A 26905-nucleotide genomic window follows, 5' to 3' on the forward strand; every position below is an offset into this window, starting at 1 on the left:
TAAACCAATCAATAATAATCAAAGAGATTGAAACAGCAATAAAGGGCTTACCATCAAAGAAAAGCCCAGGACCAGATGGTTTCCCAAGTGAATTCTATAAAACCTTTATAGAAGAGCTAACCCCAATACTCCTCAAACTATTTCGTGAAATAGAAAAAAATGGGACTCTCTCAAATACATTCTGTGAAGCCAACATCACACTAATACCCAAACTGAATAAAGACAGTTCAAGGAAGGAAAACTACAGGCCTATATCTTTGATGAATTTGGATGCAAAACTGCTAAACAAAATACATTGTTGGTGGGATTGCAAATTAGTGCAATCACTTTGGAAAACAGTATGGAGAATCCTCAGAAGAATGGGAACAAATCTACCATTTGATCCAGCAATACCATTCTGGGTATCTACCCAAAAGACAGGAAACCAAACTACCAAACTAATGCATGTGTATCTATGTTCATAGCTGCACAATTCACCATAGCCAAACTGTGAAAACAGCCAAGATGTCCATCAACAGATGGATGGATTACAAAACTGTGGGATATGTACACAATGGAATTTTACTGAGCCATAAAAAATATATAATTGGGGTATTTTCAGGGAAATGGATGGAGCTTGAGGACATTATGCTAAGTGAGATTAGTCAGTCACAAAAAGTAAGGAATTAGATGCTTTCCCTAATATGTGAAAGCTAGGGTGAATGGGGTCATAGGAGGAACTCCAGGTGAAAAAAGAGATCCTATAGAGAAGCAATTAAGGCAACCTAACTGTGGGGCTTGGAAGTGGGGAGAGGGAAACGCTTTAAAGTGCATGATGTACTTATTCATATTGAAGTCAACCACTAAACCAAGCATGGGAGGGAGGGATGCGGAGGGAGGGAAGTGGGGACTGGGTGGAGGCTGGCTGGGTGATGTGTGCATTTATGCCTACACAAGTTTTTTTACCCCATTATGATGTATAAATACAATGCACCAATAAAAAAAAGAAAAAAGAAAATGAAAAATTTCAGGATTAATTATGCGATAAGAACTTCCAGGCATACTTGCACAACTACATTAAAAGGATTATAGATCTGGAAAAAACCAATTAAATAGTTCCTATATTTAAAAAGATATGAGTTCATTCTATAAATACTGCATAATAGGGTAACTTGTACTTTAAAGAACAAGTAGATATTTTACTTTTTAGTAATCCTGCACTATTATAAATGTGATTATATGTCAAATATGTTTTAGCAAGACTAGATCTTGATAACAATGAGTAAATAATGAAATCTTAATTGAATCAAAGACAGAGCCTATGGACTAGTGAATACACTTGTATGGCATTGAATAGATCTGTAAGGGTACATTGAGAAGTGTTCTAGAGTGTGCCAAACACTTCTCTCTCTCTCGCAACACACACACACACACACACACACACACACACACACACACACACACACACTTTTAATCACATCCCTTTCTTGACCATCACAAAACACATTCAAGAAACTTGAAAATCAACTTCAAATATTCCTTTATCTGTGTCATGATTTTACTTAATCATCACTGTCATCAACTTTAAGTATTAATAAAACTTTGCATCTAATTTAATTTACAAAGCAGATTTAGCTACAGAAAAGATATTTATTATTATTTTTTAATTATTATTATGAGTGCTGAGACTGAACCCAGGGGCATTCTACCTCTGAGCCACACCTCAGCCCTATTTTAACCTCCTCTTTTAACACTGTTACAAAAATGGAGGGAGTGTGGAATAAGAAAGGTATTTTGGCTCTCTGCCCAAACCAGAATAAACTATTGATCTTTATTGATCTTTCAGAAAGAAGCTTTAGGTACCTACTGTCTCACCAGGTTTCTGCACATCTCGCCATGTTGCTGAGGCTGGTCTCTAACCTGTGATCCTCCTGTTTCAGTCTCCCAATTATTGGGATTACAGGTGTGTACCATGATACTTGGCTTATTACAACTCTCATGAATACTTCTAAAGACATCTGCCCCACACCACCCCAAGTAAGTGAGTTACACTGAGTTTTTCGGTATGAACAGCTCCCATTTTGCTAAATACATGAAGGCTAATCAATGTCACCTACTCATATATAGTTGGATGGAATACAATTCATTAAATGAAAAAATTAAGGCCATCAAAGGAAATTTTGTGCTTATTTTATATTAACCTGTTCAATGTCTGATAATGGAAAGCATACCTTATGACTTCCAGATTCTCTAGTCACTCATTTGTCCACCTTTCTAATCAGAAAAAAACATCTACCATGAACATCAAGTTCACTGCATGGTCATTCAAGTCTTTTTTATATCCATCATTATTATGTCTAACACAGTAACAAAAGCAGCTTGCAAAGACAGCTTAAGCTAATGTCATACAATCTACCCATTTCTCTCATAGAAGAGATGGGAATTCCAATGCCTTCCTAGACACCTTATAAAAAATTACAGAAGGTAGGCTAGTGGTACAGCACTAGCCTAGCATGTGTGAGTCTCTGGGTTTGATCCGAACAAAATACACACACACACACACACACACACACACACACACACACACACACAGTTATTTAGTGCAGGTATTGCAAGCTATAGAAGAAATATTTTCCTCTAATAACAACACATAATTACAGACTGAAAATACAGTGCTACCAGAGATATAATTGAGTTTTTATAAAGCAAAGATTTATTCATCTTAGCCTTTAAATCTATACTACAATAAATTATTTTCATTTTACTCAGCCATAAAAAATAATAAAATTATGTCATTTGTGGGAAAATAAGTGGAACTGGAGAATATTAGGTGAGATTAGTCAGTAACAGAAAGTAAAAAAAAATCGTATGCTCTCCCTAATATACAGAAGCTAGGGAGAAAAACAGTCATAGAAGGAACTCTAGACGAAGAAAGAGAAACTATAGATGAGCAAATAAGGTGACCTACCTGAGGAGGATGGAAGGCGGAAGAGGAAAATTCCCTAAAGTATATGATGTACCTTCATGAACATATCAAAGTCAATCACTAAACCAAACAGGAGAAAAAGGGAGGAGGAAGACAATGGGTCAGGAAATGGGGAAGGGCTAAATAAGTGATATGTTCATGTATGTTTCTACCATCTTGTAACCCATTAAGATGTATGACTACAATGCATCAATAAAAATTTATAAAAAAGAAAACAGGGATCAAAATATTTAATGTATAAGAATTGAATAAAGGAATCAATAATGGCTAAAACCCTCAAATCTACCCTTACTTGAAAACCCACACTATGAGTATCTAAACACAGACACTGGACAGAGCATATGTATAATTTGATATTATGGATCAAGTTTCATATTTTGCAATTTCTGAAATATACAAGGGGGTCTTAAACTATTTCCTATCTGGTCTGCATCTACTTGCTGCATTCTCCTTTCCATCCAAATATTATTAAATGCAGCGGAACAATGAAATGAAAATCACATTTCTAGGTGACATATTAATTCTATATTAAGTCAAAAGAGCCTCCTGAGTTACAGTTTCCCTAATAAATAGCCATGATACAGATCCTCATGTTTCTAGAACTGGTATTTCCCCTTTCAGATGCTGTTCTTAAAAGTCTAAAATCTCAAGCATGGAAGAAAGGAAGGTGGTTGTAGAGGGGAAGAAAGATGGACATTGTTTTAAAAAAAATCAGTCACATGTTCAGGCTTTGGAGAGAAGATGGTTCTGATTTCCTGCTGGCAGAATCACCAAGAAAGAGTTACTTAGTAACTCTTTGCAGAACAACAAGTTGAGAACACTTAAGTTAACAACAGATTCCTGAAAATAAGAGAAAGTGACCAAGAGGCAGCTCAGGAAAGAGTGTACTAGATGGTCAGCCAAGAAAATTAAGAGAGAGGAAACTTGCAGCCCCAAACTTGAGAAACAATCTACACTGGAGACAGAAAAAAAAAAAAAAAAGGATAAATAGTGAAAGAGGCAAAGAATAAATGATGAGAAGGATATAATAATGGAAGTTAACAAGATTTCTAGAAAATGTTAAACACTTATCACTTGTCCTCAAATCTTTACTCCTAGCTAAATACTCATGAGAAATGGAAACATATGTCCACATAAGATCTTATACACGAATGTTCACAGCAGCAATAATCCCAATAGCCAAAAAAGTAGAAACAACCATTGTTTACTGATGAACGGATAAACAAAATGTGGTATACCCATTCAATAGAGTATTGTTTAGCCAGGATGAACCTTTGAAATGTTATGCTAAATGAAAGAAGTCAGACAAAATGCCACATATTCTATGATTTTACTTATAAGAAATGTCCAGAATAAACAAATTCAGTTAAGAGAGTAGATTAGTGTCTGACTGGTTAGGGTGGTTGGATGGGAGAAGAGGGTGGAACAGAAGTGATTGCTAATGAGTACGTGGTTTCTTTTTGGAGTAATGAAGATGTTTAGAAGTTGGACTCTATTGATAACTGTATCACTCTGACTATACTACAAAAAAAAATATTGCCAGGCATGGTGGTCACGCTTAGAATCCCAGCATTCGGGAGGCTGAGACAGGAGAATCGTGGTTCGCAGACAGCCTCAGTTACTTAGTGAGGCCCTTTGCAACTCAATGAGACCCTGTTTCAAAGTAAAGAATAAAAAATAGGGCTGGGTGTAGCTTGAAGGTAGAATGCTCCTGGGTTCCATCCCCAGCACTGCAAAAACAAAAAAACAAAAAACAAAAAACAAAACAAAAAAAACCCCACCATGATTTATACACTTTAAAAGGTTAGTTTATGATACATAAATTATGTGTCAATGTCAGTATAATGTATTCTTTTTTTTTGGTACTGGGCATTGAACAATGGTGTTTTACCTCTGAGCCATATACCCGCAAACCTATTTCATTTTTTATTTTGAAACGGGATCTCTTAATGAGAACCTGTGATTCTCCTGTTTTAGCCTCCCAAGTATCATACCAGACTGTTACATATTTTTTAAATGCAGTATATGCATGCCAAATACTATTTTATCCACCTATGAATACTTTGCAGTATCACAGCTACTATTTACTACTATTCAGAAAATTCTAGTCAATATTCTTTGACAAAAAAAGATATAAATATTGAAATGAAAGGACTAGATTATGTTATTATCTACAGATGATTATCTACATAGAAAGCTCAAAAAATTACCAGAACTAATAAGATTCCAATCAGTTGGCTGGTTTCAAGACATATGGACAAAAATTCATGCTCTATCACATACAATCAACAACCAGTAAAACAGGTGTTGAAGAGTGAAGGAAATGTATAAAAGTGCACTTAAAAAAGATTAAAGCATTCATTCCTATTATATGCCACTGAAATTGAGAATCTTGCATTGTGATAAATTAGATAAAAATACATATGAAATTTTAGTTGTTAATAAATGGTATTTTTAAAATGGCGATTAATTCAATGTGTAAAGAAAGAGAATATTAAGACAAAAGTAATAGAGAAAGAGATTATATTAGATACATAAAAAGAGGAGAGGGATCCAAATTTTTTGGAGATTATTACCACAAAAAGTAAGCAACTATTTTCACTCACTACCAAAAAAAAAAAAAAAAAAAAAAAAAAAAACGAGATTTCACCTAACTCCAATTAGAATGGAAATCATTAAAAACACAAACAACAAATGCTAGTGAGGATATGAAAAAGTAGAAACTTTAACATTTTTGGTGGAATTGCCAATTAATGCAACCACTTTGAAAAAGTGTATGGAGGGTCCTCAGAAGAAGAACCTATCATATGACCATTCATTAGTATCTACACAAAAGAAGGAAAACCAAACTACCAAAGTAATGTATGCATATCTATGTTTATAGCTGCATAATTCACAATTGCCAAACCATGGAATCAGCTGAGATGTCCATCAGCAGATGAATGGATTATAAAACTATAGGATATGTACACATGAAATTTTACTCATCAATAAAGAACAAAATTATGTCAGTTGCAGGGAAATTGGTAGAACTGAAGAATATTATACTAAAGTGAGATTAGTCGGTCACAAAGAATGAAAAGTTGAATGTTCTCCCTAATATGCAAAAGCTAGGGAGAAAGTGGGACATAGGAAGGACTCTAGACAAAGAAGAAACCGTAGATGAGTGAAGAAGGAGACCTAACTGAGAGGATGGGAGGGGGGAAGAGGAAAACAACTTAAGTGACATGATGTATATTCACAAATTTATCATTAATTTTTCTGAGCACAGGAAGGAGGGGAAGGGTGAGGGTATAGAGCGGGAACTGAGAAAAAGCCAAATGAGTGGCATGTGCATATATGCCTCTATCAACTTGAACTTCATCAAGATGTATGATTACAATGCACCAACAGAAAAAACAGAGACTACACTTCTCTCATATAGCTAACTACATTGCATAGGGCACAACCTGCAGGTTCATGTGCACAGCCTTGAAAGTATATTTTTTTCTCCTTTGTCAAAAGTTGTATATCTAATGGATAACATAGTTTCAGGGTTTTGGACTTTCAGTTCTATAAAATATCTAGAATAGAACAAATCAAATTATTGTCTTAATATAATCCCAACATTCAGGAGGCTGAGACAGGAGGATGGGGGTTTCATGAACAGCCGCAGCTACTTAGTGAGGCTCTTCGCAAATCAATGAGATCCTGTTTCAAAAAAATTTAAAAAAGGGTTGGGGTGTAGCTTGGAAATACACTATCCCTAGATTTCATCCCCAGTACCGGGGGGGGGGGGGAGAAGACTACTGAGCTGGACATGGTGGCGCATGCTTGTAATCCCAGTACTTGGGAGCCTGAGAAGAGGATTGTAGGTTCATGGCTAGTTTCAGGTTCTTAGAGAGGCCCTCTCAACTTAGTGAGACCCTGTTTCAAACTAAAAAATAAAAAATCAGGCTGAGGGTGTAGCTCGGAGGTAGAATGACCTTGTGCTCAATCCCCAGTAGTAAAAAAAAGACTCTACTAAACAGTTCTCTTTAAAATTTATCTTATATTTTTAAGAATGCTAAATAGAGATATCAATTTTCAAAGATCAATACTTGTCTTATTTTAACCTTCCCTTTGCCATCAGAAAGGAACAGAAGAAAATAAACTAAACTGCTCCATGCTGTCTTTTCCATTCAACAATTTCAAATCAGAATTGTTTTCACTTTAAAGCTTATTGAGAACCAGGAGTGGTGGCATACACCTATAATCTCAGCAATTCGGGAGGCTGAGGCAGGAGTATCACAAGTTTGAGGGCATCCCCAACAACTTAGCAAAACCCTGTCTCAAAACAAAAAATGGTAATAAAAAAGAAAGGGATGTGGCTCAGTGGTAGAGTTCTCTGGGTTCAATCCCTCAGTACCCTCACAAAAAACTTACTAAAATGTTGTTTTAATAGTCTTGATGCAAATATATTACCTTGGCCTTCTAAAAACTACATTTTTATCAAAAAGCCAACAAATATGCTAACCTGATAAAAATATTATATATCTTGACTGTGATAGATTTGGTAGAGGTTACCCAATCAGCATAAGCTTATAAAAATTTAGTGATGCTATGTCTAAAAAGATGAAGTTTACTTTATTCAAATTACATCTAAATGAATAAAATATTTTTATTTCTCTGAAAATGTTAGATGTTTCCTTATTTTTCTTCTGCTTGTATTATGTCTTTTTCCTCCAAGTAGTCCCCCCCACAGAGTGTTTTGACATCTGTCTTTAATAATATAAGTTTTTCTTATGTGTTAGGTGACCCTTGACTATCCAGCAGGGGCAGTGTACTAAAAAGCTGACTCTAAGTTCTTATTCAAAGATAAAACCTGTCAACCTTGGGCTTCACCACAGGGTGCTCTGGCTCTCTCTCTTTGTGAACCTGTGGTCTTGGTTTCTTTAGGTGTTTTCTCTTGTGTTGATAGAAGCTATTAATCTGCATGAAAGGTTTGGTTCTCTCTACACTCTCTACAGTAGCATGTAAATATCTGCCTAATCTTTCTTCCACTTGTAATCTGTCCCTACTACTGTAGAGACCTTCTGCTTAACCCTCCCAGAGAACAGATCTCCAGTCTTCTGCAAAGGTAGAAACAGAGCAGTTACTTAACTGAATGGAAGAGAGGTCTAATTATTTTCACCTTATTGAGGTGAAATTGATATAACTAACCATTTAAAGTGCAGAAGCTGGCACTACTTACAGTGATGTACAACCATCATCTCTGTCAAGTTTTAAAACTTGATGAACTTGTAATAAAAGCCCTGCACCCACTTAAGCAGTCACTCTCCATTTCTAACTCTCCCTAGTCCCTGACGACACAATTGACTACCTGTGTAACAGATCTGGCTATTCTGCACATTTCATGTAAATGTAATAGCATACAATATGTGGTCTTTCATAACTGGCTTTTTCTACTTTGTTTAGTATTTTCAAGGTTTATTCACACTGTAGCACATATAGGCATTTCATTCTTTTATAACTAAATATTATTCTATTGTATCGATATAACACATTTTATTTATTCATTCATCTTCTAATAGATATTTGAGATTTTTTTCCAGGTTTTGACTACTATGAATAGTGGTATTATGAGCATTTATATATAAGTATTTGTTTGAGTTCTTGTTTTTAGTTATTTTGAGTATATAGAAATGGTACTGCTGGGTCATATGGTAATTCTATGTTTGACTTGGCCTCATTACTTTTTAAACAGACTTTCAAACAATTCTCTAATTTAGTTAGATCTACCTTTAGCCCTCCCATCATACGTCCAAAGGCACTTACAACCATTCCCTGAACCAGGAGGGACTCCCAAATCCTACCAACTAATTCTCTGTTTTTTACAAATGCTATGTTAGGGCTCAACTTTCTCAAGTTGGCTAGGTCATTTATTACTCATCTATATGGGTGTTGTTTTCAATTGTTGTTGCTGCTATCTCGTTCTTTTTGTCCTAGTGAGTTTATTCCTTCATTCTACCATGTTTCTGTCATTTTAACAGAATTTCAGAAGGAAGGGAAAGAAAAAAAGTAAACTCAATCTCCTGCTTTAAATTAAAAATCTATAATAAGTACTTGATTATCATCCAGCTCCTAGTTTATTCAATCTAAATGCCTTTTGCATGCAATGTTATTTACTCTAGGGGATATATGCATATAAAAAGAAAATATCTGTTTTCTTTTTCTTTCTTTCTTTTTTTTTTTTTTGGTGGTACTGGGATTCCTGGAAGCCCTTCAACCTCTGGGCTACACTCCCAGACCTAATATATATATATATATATATATATATATATATATATATATATATATATATATATACATATACATACACATATATATATTTATTTATTTATTTTTTTTAAATTTGGAAACAGGGTCTCGTAAGCCAGCACAACTGGCTTCAAACCTGTGCGATCCTCCTGTCTCTGCCTCCCAAGCGAGGGGATTACAAGCGTGTGCATTACAAGTGTCCACTACCAAGCCTGGCAAAAATTTCTATTTTCAAAAAGCTCATTAACCAGCCAAGGACATGTAGTAATATGAAGATCACTTTCTTACAACTGTTTAACACTTGCATTAATGTTGAGGTCCTGTTATACTAATGTAGTAAACTCAAGATGGTTTGTATTAGTCCATTTTCTGTTTCTATGAGAAAATACCTGACAATGGCTAATATATTAAAAAATTTAACTGCTGGGTGTGGTGGTACACACTTGTAATCCCAGCATCTGGGAGGTTGAGACAGGAGGACAGTGGTTTGCAGCCAGCCTCAGCTACTTACTGAGGCCCTTTGCAACTCAGTGATACCCTGTTTCAAAAAAAAAAAAAAAAATGGGCTGGGGATATAGCTCAAAAGTAGAATGTCCCTGGGTTCCACCCTCAGTACCGCAAAAAAAAAAAAAAAAAAAAAGATAAAAAAATTAATTCATAGTTTTGGAGGCTAAAAGTCCAAAATGGGGTGACCTCATCTATTTGGACTCTGCTAAGGACTCCCTTGGCTGGGTCACAGCATGAAGGAAAAAGAAAAATGGAACCAGATACATGCAGAAGGCACAAAGTACACAAGATGGTCTTGCTTTATAATGGCTCACTCTGTCAAGATCTAACTCATGCCACCAGACTAACATTGATCCTTTCTGAGGGCGATGCCTTCATACATCTAGGTACTAGGTCCTCTTCATAAAGGTTCTACCACAAGTCAACATGGCTACCCTGTAGACCAAGCTTCTGATACCTAAATCTTTGGGGAAAACCCACATTTAAACTATGACAGGCACTAAGCCAAGCATGGAAAGAAGGGATGGGGAGGGAATGGGGTGGGGATCAGGTATGGGCTAATTGGATGACGTGTGCATGTGTGTCTCCACAAGTCTTTTATTCCATTAAGATGTATGATTACAATGCACCAATAAAAATGTAAAAAAATAAACAAAAACAAGGTTCAAAATAAAATCCATACCTATAGGTAGCTCAAATCTCAAAGTATAAATGCATCTCTGGTATTAAGCACTAGGAAATAGGAAGATTCCCAGTTAGAAACAGGACATGAAAAGGAAATGAGGGCAGGATATAACACTCAAAGGCAGAGCACTTGTCTAGCATGCTCAAAGCCCTGGGGTTGATCTCAAGGAGTGCAATAAATAAGGGAAGGAAGGAAGGAAGGAAGGAAGGGGAAGATGAAGAGAAGTAGCAGTGGCAGTGGCAGTGGCAGGAGCAGGAGCAGTGGCAGTAGTAGTAAGAAGAGAAAAGAGAGAGAGGGAAAAAAAAAGTAGACCTTTGGAAACCTTAGAGTGGAGACTTCAAGCTTTTTTGAATATTTGCCTTTAGGCCTAGTCTTTGAAAAATCAAAGTATCTAGGTAAAGCTGATATGGATTACACATTATCACTGCTACACAGAAGTAAGTTGAGACACAGAAGGAAGTTCTGCCTGCAGTGAATCACAAAAGGAAGACACACCTAGCTAGACTCTAAAATAAGAGTAATTTGAGCCATATAGTGATTTCCCTTCTGTCTTCTATTTTCATAGTCTTGTAAGTATGTTGTAATGTGGCCTCACCTATAATTGTGACAGTTATGCACCCAGATGGGTCAGTGGTTAAGGAGAAACAGCAGTCACTTTAAACGTGGAAGGCTCGAGACCTTATTTTCTGAGGTCTCTCAGAAAATATGGTCCAAATATTTTTTCCAACACCCTGTTAGAAGATATCCTTTCAGTTCCAACTTGGAATGCTCTGGATTTCATTTTATATAAAGATAAGCATTATTTTATTATATTCATTAGATACACAAATATTACATACACACTGACTGTGTGTTCTCTTTAAGTCTTAGTTTTCAATAATAATGTCTCATAGGGCAATTGTAAGGATGAAACAAAATGATCCTGACAATGTATTTCTTAGAGTGTTTCATATATATTGAGTATATTAAATCATATGTATTAAAAAAGACCAGAATTAGCAGCTCTCACTATGATGAACATTTCTATTCCTGGTTGTTATTACCAGATAAAAACCTGAAGAGCATGTGGTAAGGAAGCAGAGACAGGTAAGCTGATGTGACAGGGAAGGGCTTCCAGAAGAAGCAAGATTTTGAACTGAGATTTGAGTTTGAGAAGATGATTTAGACAAAAGCTTATATCAAAGAAAAGAAAAAACAATTAAAGGAAAAGTACAAGGATGTTCGAACAGTTTTTAGTTTTAAATTAATTCAAAAGAAATACACTATCAAATGACAACCTCTGTTAGCAAGCCAAAGAAAACTAGTGATTTGACAAATGTTTAACAATAAACTGAAAGCATGTGTATATTCATGCATTTATACACAAATATTTTTATGTCACTATATTACTTATGGTAATAAGTAATATACCAAAACAAAAGGCTAATTAATGTTCTATGAAAATAAAAGACTCTAAGGTCTTTAATAAAAGATCTCATTGAACTCTTTGGCATTTTATTTCCCTAAGACTTTTGGGGTTAATTTTTACTACTCTCTATGGTACTAGGAAGTCTTTCTTTTCTTTCTTCCTTTCTCTTTCTTCCTTCCTTCCTCCCTTCCTTCCTTATTCCCTTCCCTTTCCCTCCCTCCCTCCCTCCCTCCCTTCTTTCTTTCTTTCTTGTGCTGGGGTTCCTGGAAACCCTTCTACCTCTGAGCTACACTCCCAGACCTATTATTTATTTATACATACATACATACATACATTTTGTGTATATATATATATATATATATATATATATATATATATATATATATATATTGGAAACAGTGTCTCTTAAGCCAGAGAGTCTGGCTTCAAACCTGCTCTATCCTCCTGTCTCCGCCTCCCAAGCGCGGGATTACAAGCGTGCACCACCACGCCTGGCGGGAGTCTTCTTTAAAAAGAGGACAATATGCCGGGCATGGTGGCACACACTTGTAATACCGGAGCTTGGGAGGCAGAGACAGGAGGATCGCGCAGGTTCGAAGCCAGCCACGCGTGCTGGCTTAGGAGACCCTGTTTCCAAATAAAAATGTGAAAATAGGTCTGGGAGTATAGCCCAGAGGTAGAAGGGCTTCCAGGAACCCCAGTACCACCAAAAAAAAAAAAAAAAAAAAAAGGACAATATGCCTACTACCCTTTCCCATAATTTCAATTTTAGTCCAACCAAGTACTGTTTATTAGGCCAATTCTTTGGCATGTTGTATATATTTTAATTTTTCTTAGATATTTAAAATACTAAGCTTGCCTCTACAAAGAAAATTATAAAACACTGAAAAAAGAAATTAAAGACCTTAGAAGATAAAAAGATCATCCATGTTCATGGATAGGAAGAATAAATATCATCAAACTGGCCATCCTTCAAAGAGTGATCTACAGATTCAATGCAATGCCCATTAAATTACCAATATCATTGCTCACAGACATAGAAAAATCAGTCCTTAAATTCATTTGGAACAACAAAAAGCCCAGAATAGCTAAAGTAGTTATCAGCAACAGAAACCATGCAGGAGGAATCACAATATCTGACTTTAAACAATACTACAAAGCCATAATAATAAAAACAGCATGGTACTGGCACAAAACAGATACATAGACCAATGAAGTAAAATAGAAGACTCAGAAACAAAGCCATACACTTACAGCCAATTGATTTTTTACAAAGGGGCCAAATACATACAATGGAAAAAAGATAGCCTGTTCAGTAAATGTTGTTGGCGAAACTGGTTAACCATATGCAGAAAAATGGAAATAAATAAACCCCACTTTCTCACCCTGAACAAGAGCCAATCAAGATGGTCAAAGACTTGGAAATTAGACCAGAGACCTTGAGGCTCCTTGAAGAGGGCATACGTCCAACACTGCCACACATAGGCACAGAAAAAAACTTCCTCAACAAGACCGCAAAGGCACAAGAAACTAAAAGGCAAATCAATACATGGGATTGCATGAAACTGAAGAGTTTCTGTACAGCAAAGGAAACGATCAAGAACCTCAACCGAGAGCCAAGAGAAAAGGAGATTTTTACCAACTACTCCTCCAATAGAGGACTAATATCTAGAATATACAGAGAACTCAAGAAACTCAGCACTAAAAAAATAAGCCAATCAAAAATTGGGCAAGTGAACTAAATAGACCCTTCACAAAGGAAGAAATTCAAATAGCCAATAAATGTATGAAAAATGCTCAACATCATTAGCAATCAGAGAGATGCAAATCAAAACTACCTTGACATTTTACCTAACTCCAACTAGAATGGTAATCATTCAAAACACAAACAACAACCAATGTTGGCAAGGATGTGAAGAACTGGGAACTCTAATACATTGTTGATGGGATTGCAAATCAGTGTGAACACTTTGGAAAACTATGGAGGATCCTTAGAAGAATGAAAATAAACTTACCATATGATCCAGCAATACCACTTTTGGGTATCTACCCAAAAGAATGGAAACCAAACCACCAAACTAATGCATGCATATTTATATTCACAGCTGTACAATCCACCATAGCCAAACTATGAAACCAGCCAAGATGTCCATCAACAGATTAATGGATTACAAAACTTTGGAATCTATACACAATGGAATTTTACTCAGCCATAAAGAAAAACACAATTGTGTTATCTACAGAGAAATGGATGGAACTAGAGGACATTATGCAGTGAGATTGGTCAGTCACAAAAAATAAGAAATCATATCCTCCCCCTAATATTCAGAAACTAAGGAGAAAATGGGTCACAGGAAGAACTCTAGACGAAGAAGGAGATACTATAGATGAGCAAATAAGGTGACCAAACTGAGAGGATAGGAGGGCAGAAAAGGGAAATTCCCTAAAGTTCATGATGTATATTAATAAACATATCAATATCAATCACTAAACCAAACATGAGAAGGAGGGAAGGGGTGGGAATAGGGTGGTAATTGGGTAAGGGCTAATTAGGTGATGTGCACATGTATGTCTCCAACATCTTGTATCCCATTAAGATGTATGACCACAATGCACCAATAAAATTTAAAAAATTAAAAATAAAATACTAAGCTTGCCACATATGCAAATATAAAATATAAAAATCACATGCTTCTGTGAGGGACCATAGTTCATACCTGCACTTCTTAGATTAGGATCCAGCCCAGGCATCTCTTTGTTAGCTTCAGGGCTTACACTGTAGATTGATGCTCCTGCTTCACTGACAATACTAAAATGAAAGAAAAGAAGCAACATTATTCTCCAAACTTCTGCCTGGCCAAAGAAACAAATGAAATTAAGTATTACAAGAAAAATAAATAACAGGACAAAGTGATCTTTTTTATAGCTCAATGATACAGCATTTAATTTCATTAATACAGAGTAAATAAGCAATAATAATTATTTTTTCTACATAGGAAGTATGCAGGCTTAAATCCATGCTTGTTCACTTGTTTTCTCTGTCACTGGTAGGTTATAAATGAATACAGTAGATATTGCCTCTGATGCTAACTTCAAAATTGTCAGAATATGCTTAGCTTCTCCTGTATTTAGAATCCAATATTGACTGACATTTATGATTCCCATCTGAAGTGATCATTCTAAAGAATGTATATGTGGGCATGTTAAAAAAAAAAAAACCATTGCCATTAACACTGCTATTATTACTACCTGACCACACATAATAATCACAATGCAAAAAAAGAAAGATCAGACAGGATGTCAACCCACTTCTTTCCAAGAGGGTCTGAAACTATTCTTTCAGTGAACCTGAAGCCTTTCTTTTCAGGCAGGTGTTAAACCATTTAATTTCACCATTTATTTACTCAAAGCATCATACAAACCACCCTCTTCCTTTCTTCTGTGGCTACAAATACTTCACACACTGCAAAGGGGAACAGTCTCTTATACCTGATATCTGTATGATGGTTTAACATTTATATGGTACATCAAACACTTTTCAATTAGAGTTCTCCTTTATGGCATAATATGCCAAGAAAAGTCAATTACCCTAAGTTTACACATAGCCTATGGTTCTATACCACAAGATCGTCTAGGTATCGAGATTGAAAAGCAGAAACATAACCCACTCTTAGCAAACTCTCCCTTTCTCTGCCTCTCAATATTTACTTCAATTATATGAGACAAGTTTAGTAGATAACTTTTAAGCTACTACCTCACTGTTAACAACTGAACACTGAGAAATAAAATGCATAAAAGTTGGTGTACTACCCTTCGTTTTTGAAGAACTTTTCATTGAATTCTGACATTAGTAAGCCACCAAGATTTGAGAAGATTATTCTAGAGAACATTTTCCTTCTGTAGCCAAGAGCTGTTATCCTAAATTTCATGATAGGAAAATGAACACTGTAAGAATATAACGCTGCTTTTCCTGTTTCTCATCAACACCATCATGATAAAAGGTTACTCATGAGTGTATATTTAATACAAAGCATAAAATCAAGCCCTTTACAGAAATTATCTCATTTAATAGATTAGGTTGTATTTTATAGGTAAGCAATGTGCCCAAGGTCATACAGCTGGTAAGCACCTGAGCAGGATCTGGATCCTAACTAACCTTGATCCCAATGTCTGAGCTATTAACCAGCACAACCATGTACCTCCTAAATAGTTCTACCAACCTTTCATTAAAATGAGGATCCATTTTTTTGTATGTGGGCCAAACAAAAATGCAACAGAACTACATTCTTCAACATCCGATCTGTAAGAACTCGGCTTATCTATTATCAATTGTCTTTAGCTTTGATCCAAAGATTAGGGAGATTCCTAAGAAAGGTGGGAATAGATCCACCATATGATCCAGCTATACCACTCCTGGGTATCTTTCCAAAGGGGTTGAATTCAGAGAAATATAGCAACATATGCATACCTATGTTCATAGCAGCACAATATGTAATAGCCAAAATATGGAACCAACCCAGATCACCATCAACAGATGAATGGATAGCAAAACTGTGGGAAATACACACAATGGAATTCTATTCAGCCATAAAGAAGAACAAAATTATGTCATTTGCAAGGAGATGGAAAACCCTGGAGAACATTATGTTAAGTGAGATCAGCCAAGCACAAAAGAAGAAGATACATATGTTTCCTCTAATATGCCCAACTAGGAAACACAAAGAATACCAGTGGGACTCCAGTTATTGAAGGGGAAATACTTGCTAAGTTTGGATGGTAAGATAGGAGAGGAGGAAGGTCGGTCTTGATTAACGAGGGTCTACACCTGAACATGTGTAAAATTATGAATAAGTCATGGTTAACCTGGACAGCCATTGGTGGGAGGGGGGAAAGGAAAACGGGGGCGGGGGGGGCATCAAATATAGTGTAAATGTATACTATTTACGTTCAATAAAAAAATTGTTTAAATAAAAAAATAAAAAAATAAATAAATAAAAAAATAAAAAAATAAAAAATAAACCATTGGAGTTAAATAAAAGCCTAGAGCTAAAAAAAATTTAAAAAAATTAAAAAAAACAAAGATAAAGTGAGTTTTGTTTTCTTAAGTATCTAAGATAGAACCTAAAGCATATAGAAAATTAAACATGTTCTATAATCTCAGAGACAAACTTCTTTTTTTTTGTTTTGTTTTGGTACTAAGGATTAAAAACCCTAGTATTTCATTTTTGAGCTATATCCTCAGCCCTTTTTATTTATCTGTTTATTTCTTTTTGTGTGTGTGTAGTTATGGTGGAATCCAGGGACTTTTCTACCTCCAGGCTACAGGACCAGACCTATTTTATACTTTATTTAGAAACAGAGTTTCACTAAGTTGCTAAGAGCCTCACTAAGTAGCTGAGGCTGGCTTCGACACTGTGCAATCCTCCTGTCTCAGCCTCCCAAGTGCTAGGATTACAAACACACACCACTACGCCCAGCTTATTTATCTGTTTATTTCAAAACAAGGTCTTGTTAAGTTGCTGAGGCTGGCATCGAACCTGTGATCCTCCTGTTTCAGTCTCCCAAGTCCTGGGATTATAGGCATATGTCACTGTGCCCAGCTTCAGGAAGCAACTTTTAAGATTTAAAATAAATTATGCTTTTTACTCAAAATAAGATTTAGATCACATTTATCTTCTACTATATGACAAAGAGAAAATGTAATGGTAAATAAAGCATAAAGTGAATAAAACTCAGTGTGGAATAACAATATGGTACAAAAACTAGCAAACTAGGAGTTATTTTTCAGTTCCAGTATAGTAGTGCTTCCAAATCTCCAGCCTTTGAACTACTGTGCAGAGAGAAACAGAATTAATTAAGTTTACATAAAATGTTTGTGTTCATGTATACCCCTCCGTGCTAGAAAAAAGGCATGTAGCTCTCACTGATTATTTTAAGAAATCTATGACCTTCTCTAAAAGATTATAAAACACCACCACAGGGTTAGAAGAGTCAGTTACCAACTATAAAAAATTATTTTTTCAAACACAAATCAACACTTAATCTAATGATATCTTCTAAAAAGCCAAACTACACGTGAAGTATACGATGAACCTATTATTAAGAGACAAGAGTATTTTTTAAAATTTTACCACAAACTGATTTTCTATCATTTCCAGAAACCTCCAAAGTTATAACTATTTAAGCAAAGGGAGCTTGAGTGGTAAATTAAAATTCTAATTAACTGTGGCCTTTAGCAATTGGGTACCTGAGAGTTTTCTGAGTGATTCACTGTCTCTCAGAGGTTATAATTCTCAATATACTAAGGGAAACTGTTGCAAAGAAAAACACTCAGATAATAAATATTCCTCCAAATACCATACTGCCACTTCTTTTAAACAGAGGAATACAAAACAGATGTGACACGCTGCACTTAAAGATTTTAGATTAACATTAATGTTGAATCAATACAAAATGTAGTAAATTTCATATACTTTAGCTATTGAATAGCATCGCTCCAATAAACAGCTCAGTACTAAGCACAGATCACAAAGCTTAAATAATCTAAATGAACAGAAAAAACTCAGCACTAATTAATTCAATATAAAAAATTTAAGAACCTAAGAAATGTATATGGCAAGAATTAAATGTAACAAATCAAACTTAAGAGTGTTGATGATTTTTTTCCAGGAGAATTTACTAAGCACAAAAGCTACCATGTACTCTCTCACCCCCACCCAACCCACACACTTTTCATTTCTATTTAGAGTTCAAAGATAAATATTCAGCAGCAAGCAAGCTAGATTCCTATGGTACTTTCTGTTTAATGGGAAGTTTTAAGTATTAAAGTATTAAGAAATTATTTCAATTATTTCTACAAAGTATTAAGAAATTATTTCAATAATTCTAATGTAGTGAGGAAAATAAAAATAAACTTTGTACTAAATTCATATATCCAATGACTTAATAAGTATTCTAGTTCAAAAAACAAATTTTTTTCCTGATTTAACAAGTTAGGCTCAAAAATCTGAGCAATTTGATTATTTTCTATGTCTTACCATAAAGCACATAAGACTGAGCAGAATTTGTTGTTTAGGGGGATTTTATCTGACAAAACTGTAACTGAACGAATGCTTCAAGTTTATTACAGTATTCTGAAGGCCCTTCAAAGTATGACAGGTTAGACAAACGACTGATTATATAATGTACCTTGAGCCTTAAATATATTTCACAGGATAACACTGAAGTTACACTTTACCAGACCTATAATTTTTGAAAGCATTTTATTTTACTAAATACTACTTTAGAATATTTTGGGGGTTTTCTGTTTTAAGAAAATAAACTGCACCTTTACAACTTAAGGAGCAAATAAAGCATCTAGAATATAAAACAAAATTTAGTTTTAAATTCATTAAAAGATTTCCCCCCAGTCCTTTAAAAGTGTTATTTTGCTACCTCAAGTAAAATTCAATGATGTTACTTATAAAACTGGCCATTAATTAAAAATTTATGTCTTTCAAAGATGTATGTTTAAATTACAGAATTGATATCTTCACAGTTTATGTCTCTTCTACCATGTCATCAAGTATGTTGTTAAGAGCGTTAAAAACCAGGGTTACATGTGATTTCTTACAGTGACTACTCATTCAAATAGTAAGATATGTTTTCTGCTTTTGATTTTACTAAACTGAGAGAAGATGAGATTCTTTTTCACATGAAATGAAAACTAGCTTATTTTTTAAGCTATTTGGCTAATAATATTTGTGAGTGAATATTTTCCACAATCTCCACTTTCCCTATTTCTCAGATTAAGTTAGATGCTTCCTTATGTTAACAGAATTTAATCCAAAGGTAATTTTCTTAAACAAAAATGTAGTTACTTATTAAGATATCAAAAACTTATCAAGGAACTGTTTTCTAAACTAATAAAAATTGATGTTTTTAATTTTTCACAAAAGCATATTAAAATTTCTTAATCCCCAATAATGTGTAGACCTTCCTTTTCTTCCTGCCTACCAAAAAACTATGCACTAAACAGCCACTGTGCTATCATGCCTAGCTCATTTCATTGAAGTTTTTGTTTTTGCTTTTGTTTTTGTAATGTTGAATATTGAACATAGGGCCTCATGCTAGGCAAGCACTCTACTCTTATTCTACATCCCTAGCCCTCAGTAAAGTTTAAAAAAACAATTTATCTAAACACTGTTCTTCCAACTTTTCAGACTGGAAACATTCATAAGAAGAGAAATTAAATGAGTTAATCTGAAAAAGAAGCACTAAAAATCTTAACTCTTTGCTGTGTGTATCATCTGATCTATTCTGAAGTATGAAAAGATAGCTTTTTGTATTATAGAAACAAGAGGCAAGGCACCACCATAAAATCCAAACCACCATAAATAGAAGGGGTCCCACAACTTGATGCTTAAAGCTTATTTCTAAAAAAAAAAAAAAAAAAAAAAAAAAAAATACCAAAGCTATTTTAAATTTCTTTATTTAATGGTGCTTGTCATTTCAGGGAACCTCATATAAGCAATATCTAGTTACTTTAAAAACTAAGGTAATTTGCTGATACAGATAAATAGTAAAACAAACAAACTCAAAAACTGGTAAAGATGTTTAGGCAATTTGAAAATTTAAGCCAAAGTCACAAAAATGTGCATTCCTTCTGAACTGTTATGTTTTTAAAAATTTATAGAAAAGAAAATTTTAAAAACACAAAAATCAAATAGCACACCAGTAACCAAAAGATTGATCATTAGCACAGCAGTGACCAAACAAAACTGAAAGTCAAAACACTCATCATTTAGTGCTCATTATATGGAAAATTATGCTGTCATTAAAATTATTATCGTAATATTTTTATTCATGTAAAATTCATAATAAATTATGTGAAAAGACTAGTTAAAGAACTACAAGACTGACTTTCAGTTTTAAAATATATGTATATACAAAATGAAAAACAGGTTTATGTAATATGATATTAATAGTCCTTAAACATGAATTATTCCTTTAATTATATTCTTAGTTTTTCTGTGATAACCATATAATGCTTATTTATAATAAAAACATAAAAACATAATCACAATTATTAATTATCCAGAAATCTGGTATCAGATAATGGACAATATTTTTTAATGTTAACAAGTTTTCTTTTAAAATTATTTTCTTTTTTAATTTTTTATTGGTGCATTATATTCATACATCATATTGGGGTAAAAAACTTGTGTGTACATACATGTATACATCACCGATTTAACCCCTACCCAATTCCCACCCCATTCCCTCCCCATCCCTCCTTTTAAAATTATTTTCAACTTTGTTAGTAATGACCTCTGAACATTGCCTCTAGATCTTAAAACAATGATATACTGCAATATTGTCATTATAAAAGAAAAGCAGAAAATTCAAGAATAAGGTTTCAATTTTTACGTGCCGGTCAGATGATAGGCAAATGCATGATGAAAAAAATTTTACAAGAAAGTACATATTATATATCCCTAAGTTTTACTTAGTCCTTCGCCTCCTGAATGTATCTCTCAAGTTATCATCATGATCACCAAGGCACAATCAGCTCAAATAATATAAAACATGTGAGGTATACAAAAGTGTACTAGGAAAGTAGCAGACAAAACAAAAATAAACAAGAAAAACCACTAATGGCAAAATACACTAATGCAGAAAAAAACCTATACATAATGGTTATTTTAATGGGGCCAAAGCAGTTTACCTTTATATATGTAACACTGGCACCATCTGGTGGAAGAATAGTTAGAAGTAATTCTTCAATTACCATATATATTTTTTTAAAACATCTTAGATATGTTTCAAAAAAGACGAGCATTTTCCAAAAAGAACAACTTTAGCAATGGTACAATTATCACACAATAGATCCATACTAAGCCGGGGATAATTTTAAAAGTCTACCAAGCAGGGGATGTGGTGTACTCCCTGATGGACATCCTATCACAAGTTGTCCTCATAGCAATATTTTGACACAACAGTTCCCTTGGCTACTTTTTCTTCAGTGACCCATACCAAAATGGGTGAAAAATACACTTTTTACCCATAAAAGAAAGTTTAAAAGGGCAGACCAAAGTGGAAACTACCAAGCAGAACTTAATTTGGAATTTGAGGTTCTTCAGAGTACTAACTACCCATCATGCTGTGCCATTGAAAATATACATACATGCCAGCGTGGCAGTGCATACCTGTAATCCCAGTACTTGGGAGTCTGAAACAAGAAGATCACAGGTTTGAGTTCAGCCTTAAAAACTTAGCAAGACTCGCCGGGCGTGGTGGCGCACGCTTGTAATCCCCACGCTTGTGAGTCAGAGACAGGAGGATCGCGCAGGTTCGAAGCCAGCCGCGCTGGCGTTAGAGACCCTGTTTCAAAAATATAAAATAGGTCTGGGAGTGTAGCCCGGAGGTAGAAGGGCTTCCAGGAACCCCAGTACCACTAAAAAAAAAAAAAAAAAAAAAAACTTAGCAAGACTTTGTTTTAGGGGGGGGAAAATGCCATGGGTATAGCTCAGTAAGTAGTAGAATGCCCCTGGTTTCAATCCCTAGTACAAAAAAATTAAAATTACATGTATATGTGTTATCTATATACACATATATTTATATAGATATGTATATACATTCTCTAGAAGAATTCAGTTTTCCTATTTGGCATTATAAGTTTATGTTCACAATGATGCAGAGCTGCTTTGATGTGCCACAATATGTCAAAATACTACATTTATGAAGGGAGCTCAAGTCCCTCACTCTGAACCACACTATGATGTAAGACTACAATGTATATAAAAAACATTTAAATCATTTTTACTGCTATCAATGAACCATTCAATGACAGAGGTGATCATTCAATGATACCCACAAACACCACCATAGGGAAAAGCCAATCAACTAACTGAAGGACAAAGAAGATGGAAAGCTCATCCCTGTATGGATCTTGATTTCCTCTACTAAGGCAGAAGCGATTTCTAACACAGAATGCCAGGTAAAGCACAGTCAGCATCTCTCTTATTTGCTTTCTCCTTTTCTATCTTCTACTTACATCTTGAAAACTCTTCCTTTCTTCTTCTGTATGCATATATGAGAGTAATAAGGAGCTGTTACAAGTACCACATTACACCACTAACAGAGCCACAGGACCCACCACAGGCCTGATGCACAAGTGGCAGTAAACTAGGCAAAAGGAAAGGACGCCATTGATTCTGGGACAGAAAAAGCAGTTAAAGGAAAGAAATACCACCTGTAGAGAAGATTTTCTGCAGCAGTATCACAAAGGTTCTAGGTTCACTAACAAGACACAAGAACTCAGCGCAGGGAATTCAGAAGGTTGAGACTATTTAAATATTTCAATTAAAATGTCCTTACAGTATCAGATGTATTGACCTAAAAGGCATGATATATCAACCTACCTGCCATCCTTCCAACACACAAGTATGATCCTCCTGACTCTCACAGTTGACTCCAAAAGTGTCCATTTTTATGAACTTGATTTGTGCCTATTCTTTTAAAAACAGATGTTGTACTTGTTTCTTGTTTGATTGCAATTCTAGACAGATATTAATCTGAGAGTTGCAGAGAATCCTGGACAATGAAGCTTTATTACAAGCGAAATGTCTGTTGCATTCACTCTTCTAATCTATTTTTTTCTTATTGCTGGTAGTTTTTAAGATTAAATCCTTCTATAAGAGTTGTGCTACAAATAAATATGAGGAATACAGACTGCTTATAGATTGATGCATACATTTTTTAGGATGAAACTTACTATAGAGTATTCTATTTCTTTGTTATCTATTCAGCAACAGAAAACAGAATCAAAGTAATCAACTGAGAGGCTATAATATTCTAATATTATGCTATAGGAGCTCAATAATATAATACTGAGCATTAAAAAGCTTTAAAAATAATAACAAAAAATCAGAAGGAAAAAAGGGAAAAAGTAAACAACAATAATTTAAAAAAGAAAAGAGTGATACAGTTTCCCAGTGACAAATATCCCAATCCCTTTTACCTATAGAGGAATAAAGTTATGGAAGTTACAATTGTTTGTGATACATTCTCTAACATTCTTCTGAACAGTGCTATTAACAATCTCAATTTCATTAATAAATGACACACATTTGTTGATTTTCATGCCCTGGTTCTCACTCTTTTTCTTTCCTCTCTTAATTTGTTTTATTTCTACTCCAATAACTGCTTGCCTCTGAAGGACTAGGCGTCAGCAAGAACCATCAACCCCTTGTCAAGGGAGACTCCACCTACAAACTTTATCCAACACCCACAGCAGCCTGGAAGTTGAGCCTTATTTTGGAGCTGGCTCCAGCTTGAGAATGCCTTTTGCTACCCAGCTAATACTAAAAAAAATCTGAAAGTGCATTCTACATATGAGACCACTATACTAGATCAACCCTTTTCTAATTGTGGTTTTTAAAGTATACTGAGCAAAGGGAGAGAGAGAAGGACTTGCTCAGTCCAGCCGGCTGTTCCATTTACTCCCTTATCTACAGTCAGATCTTTACTTTTTTGGGATCGCTGCACATTGCTGGCTCTGCTATATTACACTGCGTAAATATTTAGGAGAAATAATTCCTTTAAAGGATCTAAACGTCCACTGTCGTTATGGCAAATGAACCTGTTTATGCTATGTTCGTTAACTAACAGCAAGCCTAAAAGAACATGGGAATTTACTAACATATGTGGTACACAAACATCACAATCATAAAGTTTCTTGGAGGGATATATCAAGAACATGAAAGGCCTGTTTATTTTTACTCCCACTGCCCTATAATTTTCTTTAACTCTACTAGAACGGTCCTTAATTCAAACCTTTCCTATATGTACAGGAATGGGGTAGACTGAATATACATAAACTGTACTGAAAACTATCCACATCTCATTTAACTTTTCTTGATTCTACAGTAGTAATTCTCAAACTTGAGCCCACAACAGAATCAGCTGGTGAACTTGAAATTTTAATACAGATTGCTGGGCCCCACTCTCAAAATTTCTGCATAAATGAAGCTGAGGATTCGCCCTGGTAACAAGTTTCTTGGCAGTGCTGTTGGTATTGGTCAACTGTGAGACAACAGTTTTGATTTTTAGGTTTTATGGAGGTATAATTTGCATTTCATAAAATCACAAATCTTAGGTGTCTGCTTCAATGACTTTCAGTTAATGTACAACCATTACCAAAATTCAGTTTTGAAATGTTTCTATCTCAGAAAGATCCTTGTGACTATTTGCAGTCATTCCTAGTTCCTGACTCTAGCTCAAGGTACCACTAATCTGCATATGTCTCTACATATTCATCTTTTCTGGCCATTTCTTATACATGGAATCAGAAAACATGTAGCCTTTTGCATCTGGCCTCTTCACTTAGCATAATGTTTTAAGGCTCACTCATTTTCTAGCACCTCTTTTTATTGTTGAATAGTATTCCATTATTAAGGATAGACCACATTTGTTTATTCATTCACCAGTTCATTTTTCTACTTTTCTGGTACTGTGAATAATTATACTATAAACACAAGTCCTTTCAAAGTCTTGGGTGACTTCTAGGAGAAAAATACTGTTAAACATTTATGTGTTTATTTCTTTTTTGGTACTGGGGATTGAACCCAGGGGCATTCTACCTCCAAGCTACATTCCTAGCCCTACCTGTTTTTTTATTTTTATTTTTTATTTTATTTTGTGGTACTGGGGATGGAAACCAGGGGCATTCTACATCTGAACTATACCCCCAGCCCTATATTTTATTCCTTATTTATTTATTTATTTATTTATTTATTTATTTTGGTGGTACTGGGGTTCCTGGAAGCCCTTCTACCTCCGCGCTACACTCCCAGACCTATTTTTTTATTTTTGGAAACAGGGTCTCTTAAGCCAGCACAGCTGGCTTCGAACCTGCGCGATCCTCCTGTCTCCGCCTCCCAAGCGCGGGGATTACAAGCGTGCGCCACCACGCCCAGCCTTATTCCTTATTTTGAAACAGGGTCCTACTGAGTTGCAAAGGACCTCACTAAGTAGCTGAGGCTGTCCTCGAACCACGATCCTCCTGTCTCGGCCTCCCAAGTACTGGGATTACAATAGTGCACCACCATGCCCAGCTCTGTTAGTCTTTATTTTTGCAACAGGTCTCACTAGGCTGGAGGTGTGGCTCAGATGTAGAATGTCCCTGGGTTCCATCCCCAGTACCACAAAAAATAAATAAATAAATAATAAAAATAAAGCAACGGGTAGGACTAGGGATGTAGCTTGGAGGTAGAATGCCCCTGGGTTCAATCCCAAGTACAAAAAAAGAAATAAATACATAAGTTGCAGGGGGCCCCCTAAATAGCTGAGACTGGCTGCGAAATTGTGATCCTCCTGTCTAAGCCTCCCAAGTACTGGAATTACAAGCATGTGCCACCACGCCCAGCTCATACATTTAATTTTTAAAGAAGATGCCTATGCAGCTAGTGGTAGGGTACTTGCCTAGCATGCCCAAGGTCCTGGGTTTAATACCTATTCACACACACACACACACACACACACACACACACACACACACACACACACACAGCAGGAGCTGCTTAGGTGCACTGAATGAGGACTCCAGTTTGTTCATATCCTTGACAATACTTGTCAGTTGTCTGTCTTTTAGACCATAACTATTTTAGAGGCTATAAAGTGATATCTAATGTTTAATATATATTTTTATCACTAATGATGTTGAATATTATTTACTATATTTATTGGCCTTTCCTAATCGTCAGTATAATATATTCAAACCTTTTTTCATTTTTAGTCTTATTTACACACAAATTCTTTATCATACATGTAGTTAGAGATTAACAGTTTCTTTTCATTCTCTTAATAGTCTTCTGAAATATTTTTAACCCATTCTGTCCCATCATACTATATAAAGACATATATAAAAACTTAAATAATTTTATCAGTGCCCTATAAATTTTTATAATTTTTAAAGGTATCCTATATACAGAACAGTAAAATATAATGAGTTGAATGTGACAAAGTCTGGGACTAAATTTTAAGAATCACTGGTCTAAAATTTCAAAAACTCAAAATGACA

General features: G+C 35.0%; 1 protein-coding gene across 1 annotated transcript in view; it reads right to left on the bottom strand.

Annotated features, from left to right (window-relative positions):
• The window catches only part of SRBD1 (S1 RNA binding domain 1), a gene marked incomplete at both ends in the record, with an annotated part of 233384 nt that overhangs the window by 96234 nt on the left and 110245 nt on the right, over window positions 1–26905 (bottom strand). The window contains one exon of the mRNA XM_080711612.1: window positions 14562–14653. Within this exon, the coding sequence (XP_080567738.1) occupies window positions 14562–14653 (92 nt within the window). The remainder of the gene's footprint in view (window positions 1–14561; window positions 14654–26905) is intronic.

The sequence above is a fragment of the Muscardinus avellanarius genome, assembly GCF_963383645.1.
Source record: "Muscardinus avellanarius genome assembly, chromosome: 15".
Lineage (NCBI taxonomy): Eukaryota > Metazoa > Chordata > Mammalia > Rodentia > Gliridae > Muscardinus > Muscardinus avellanarius.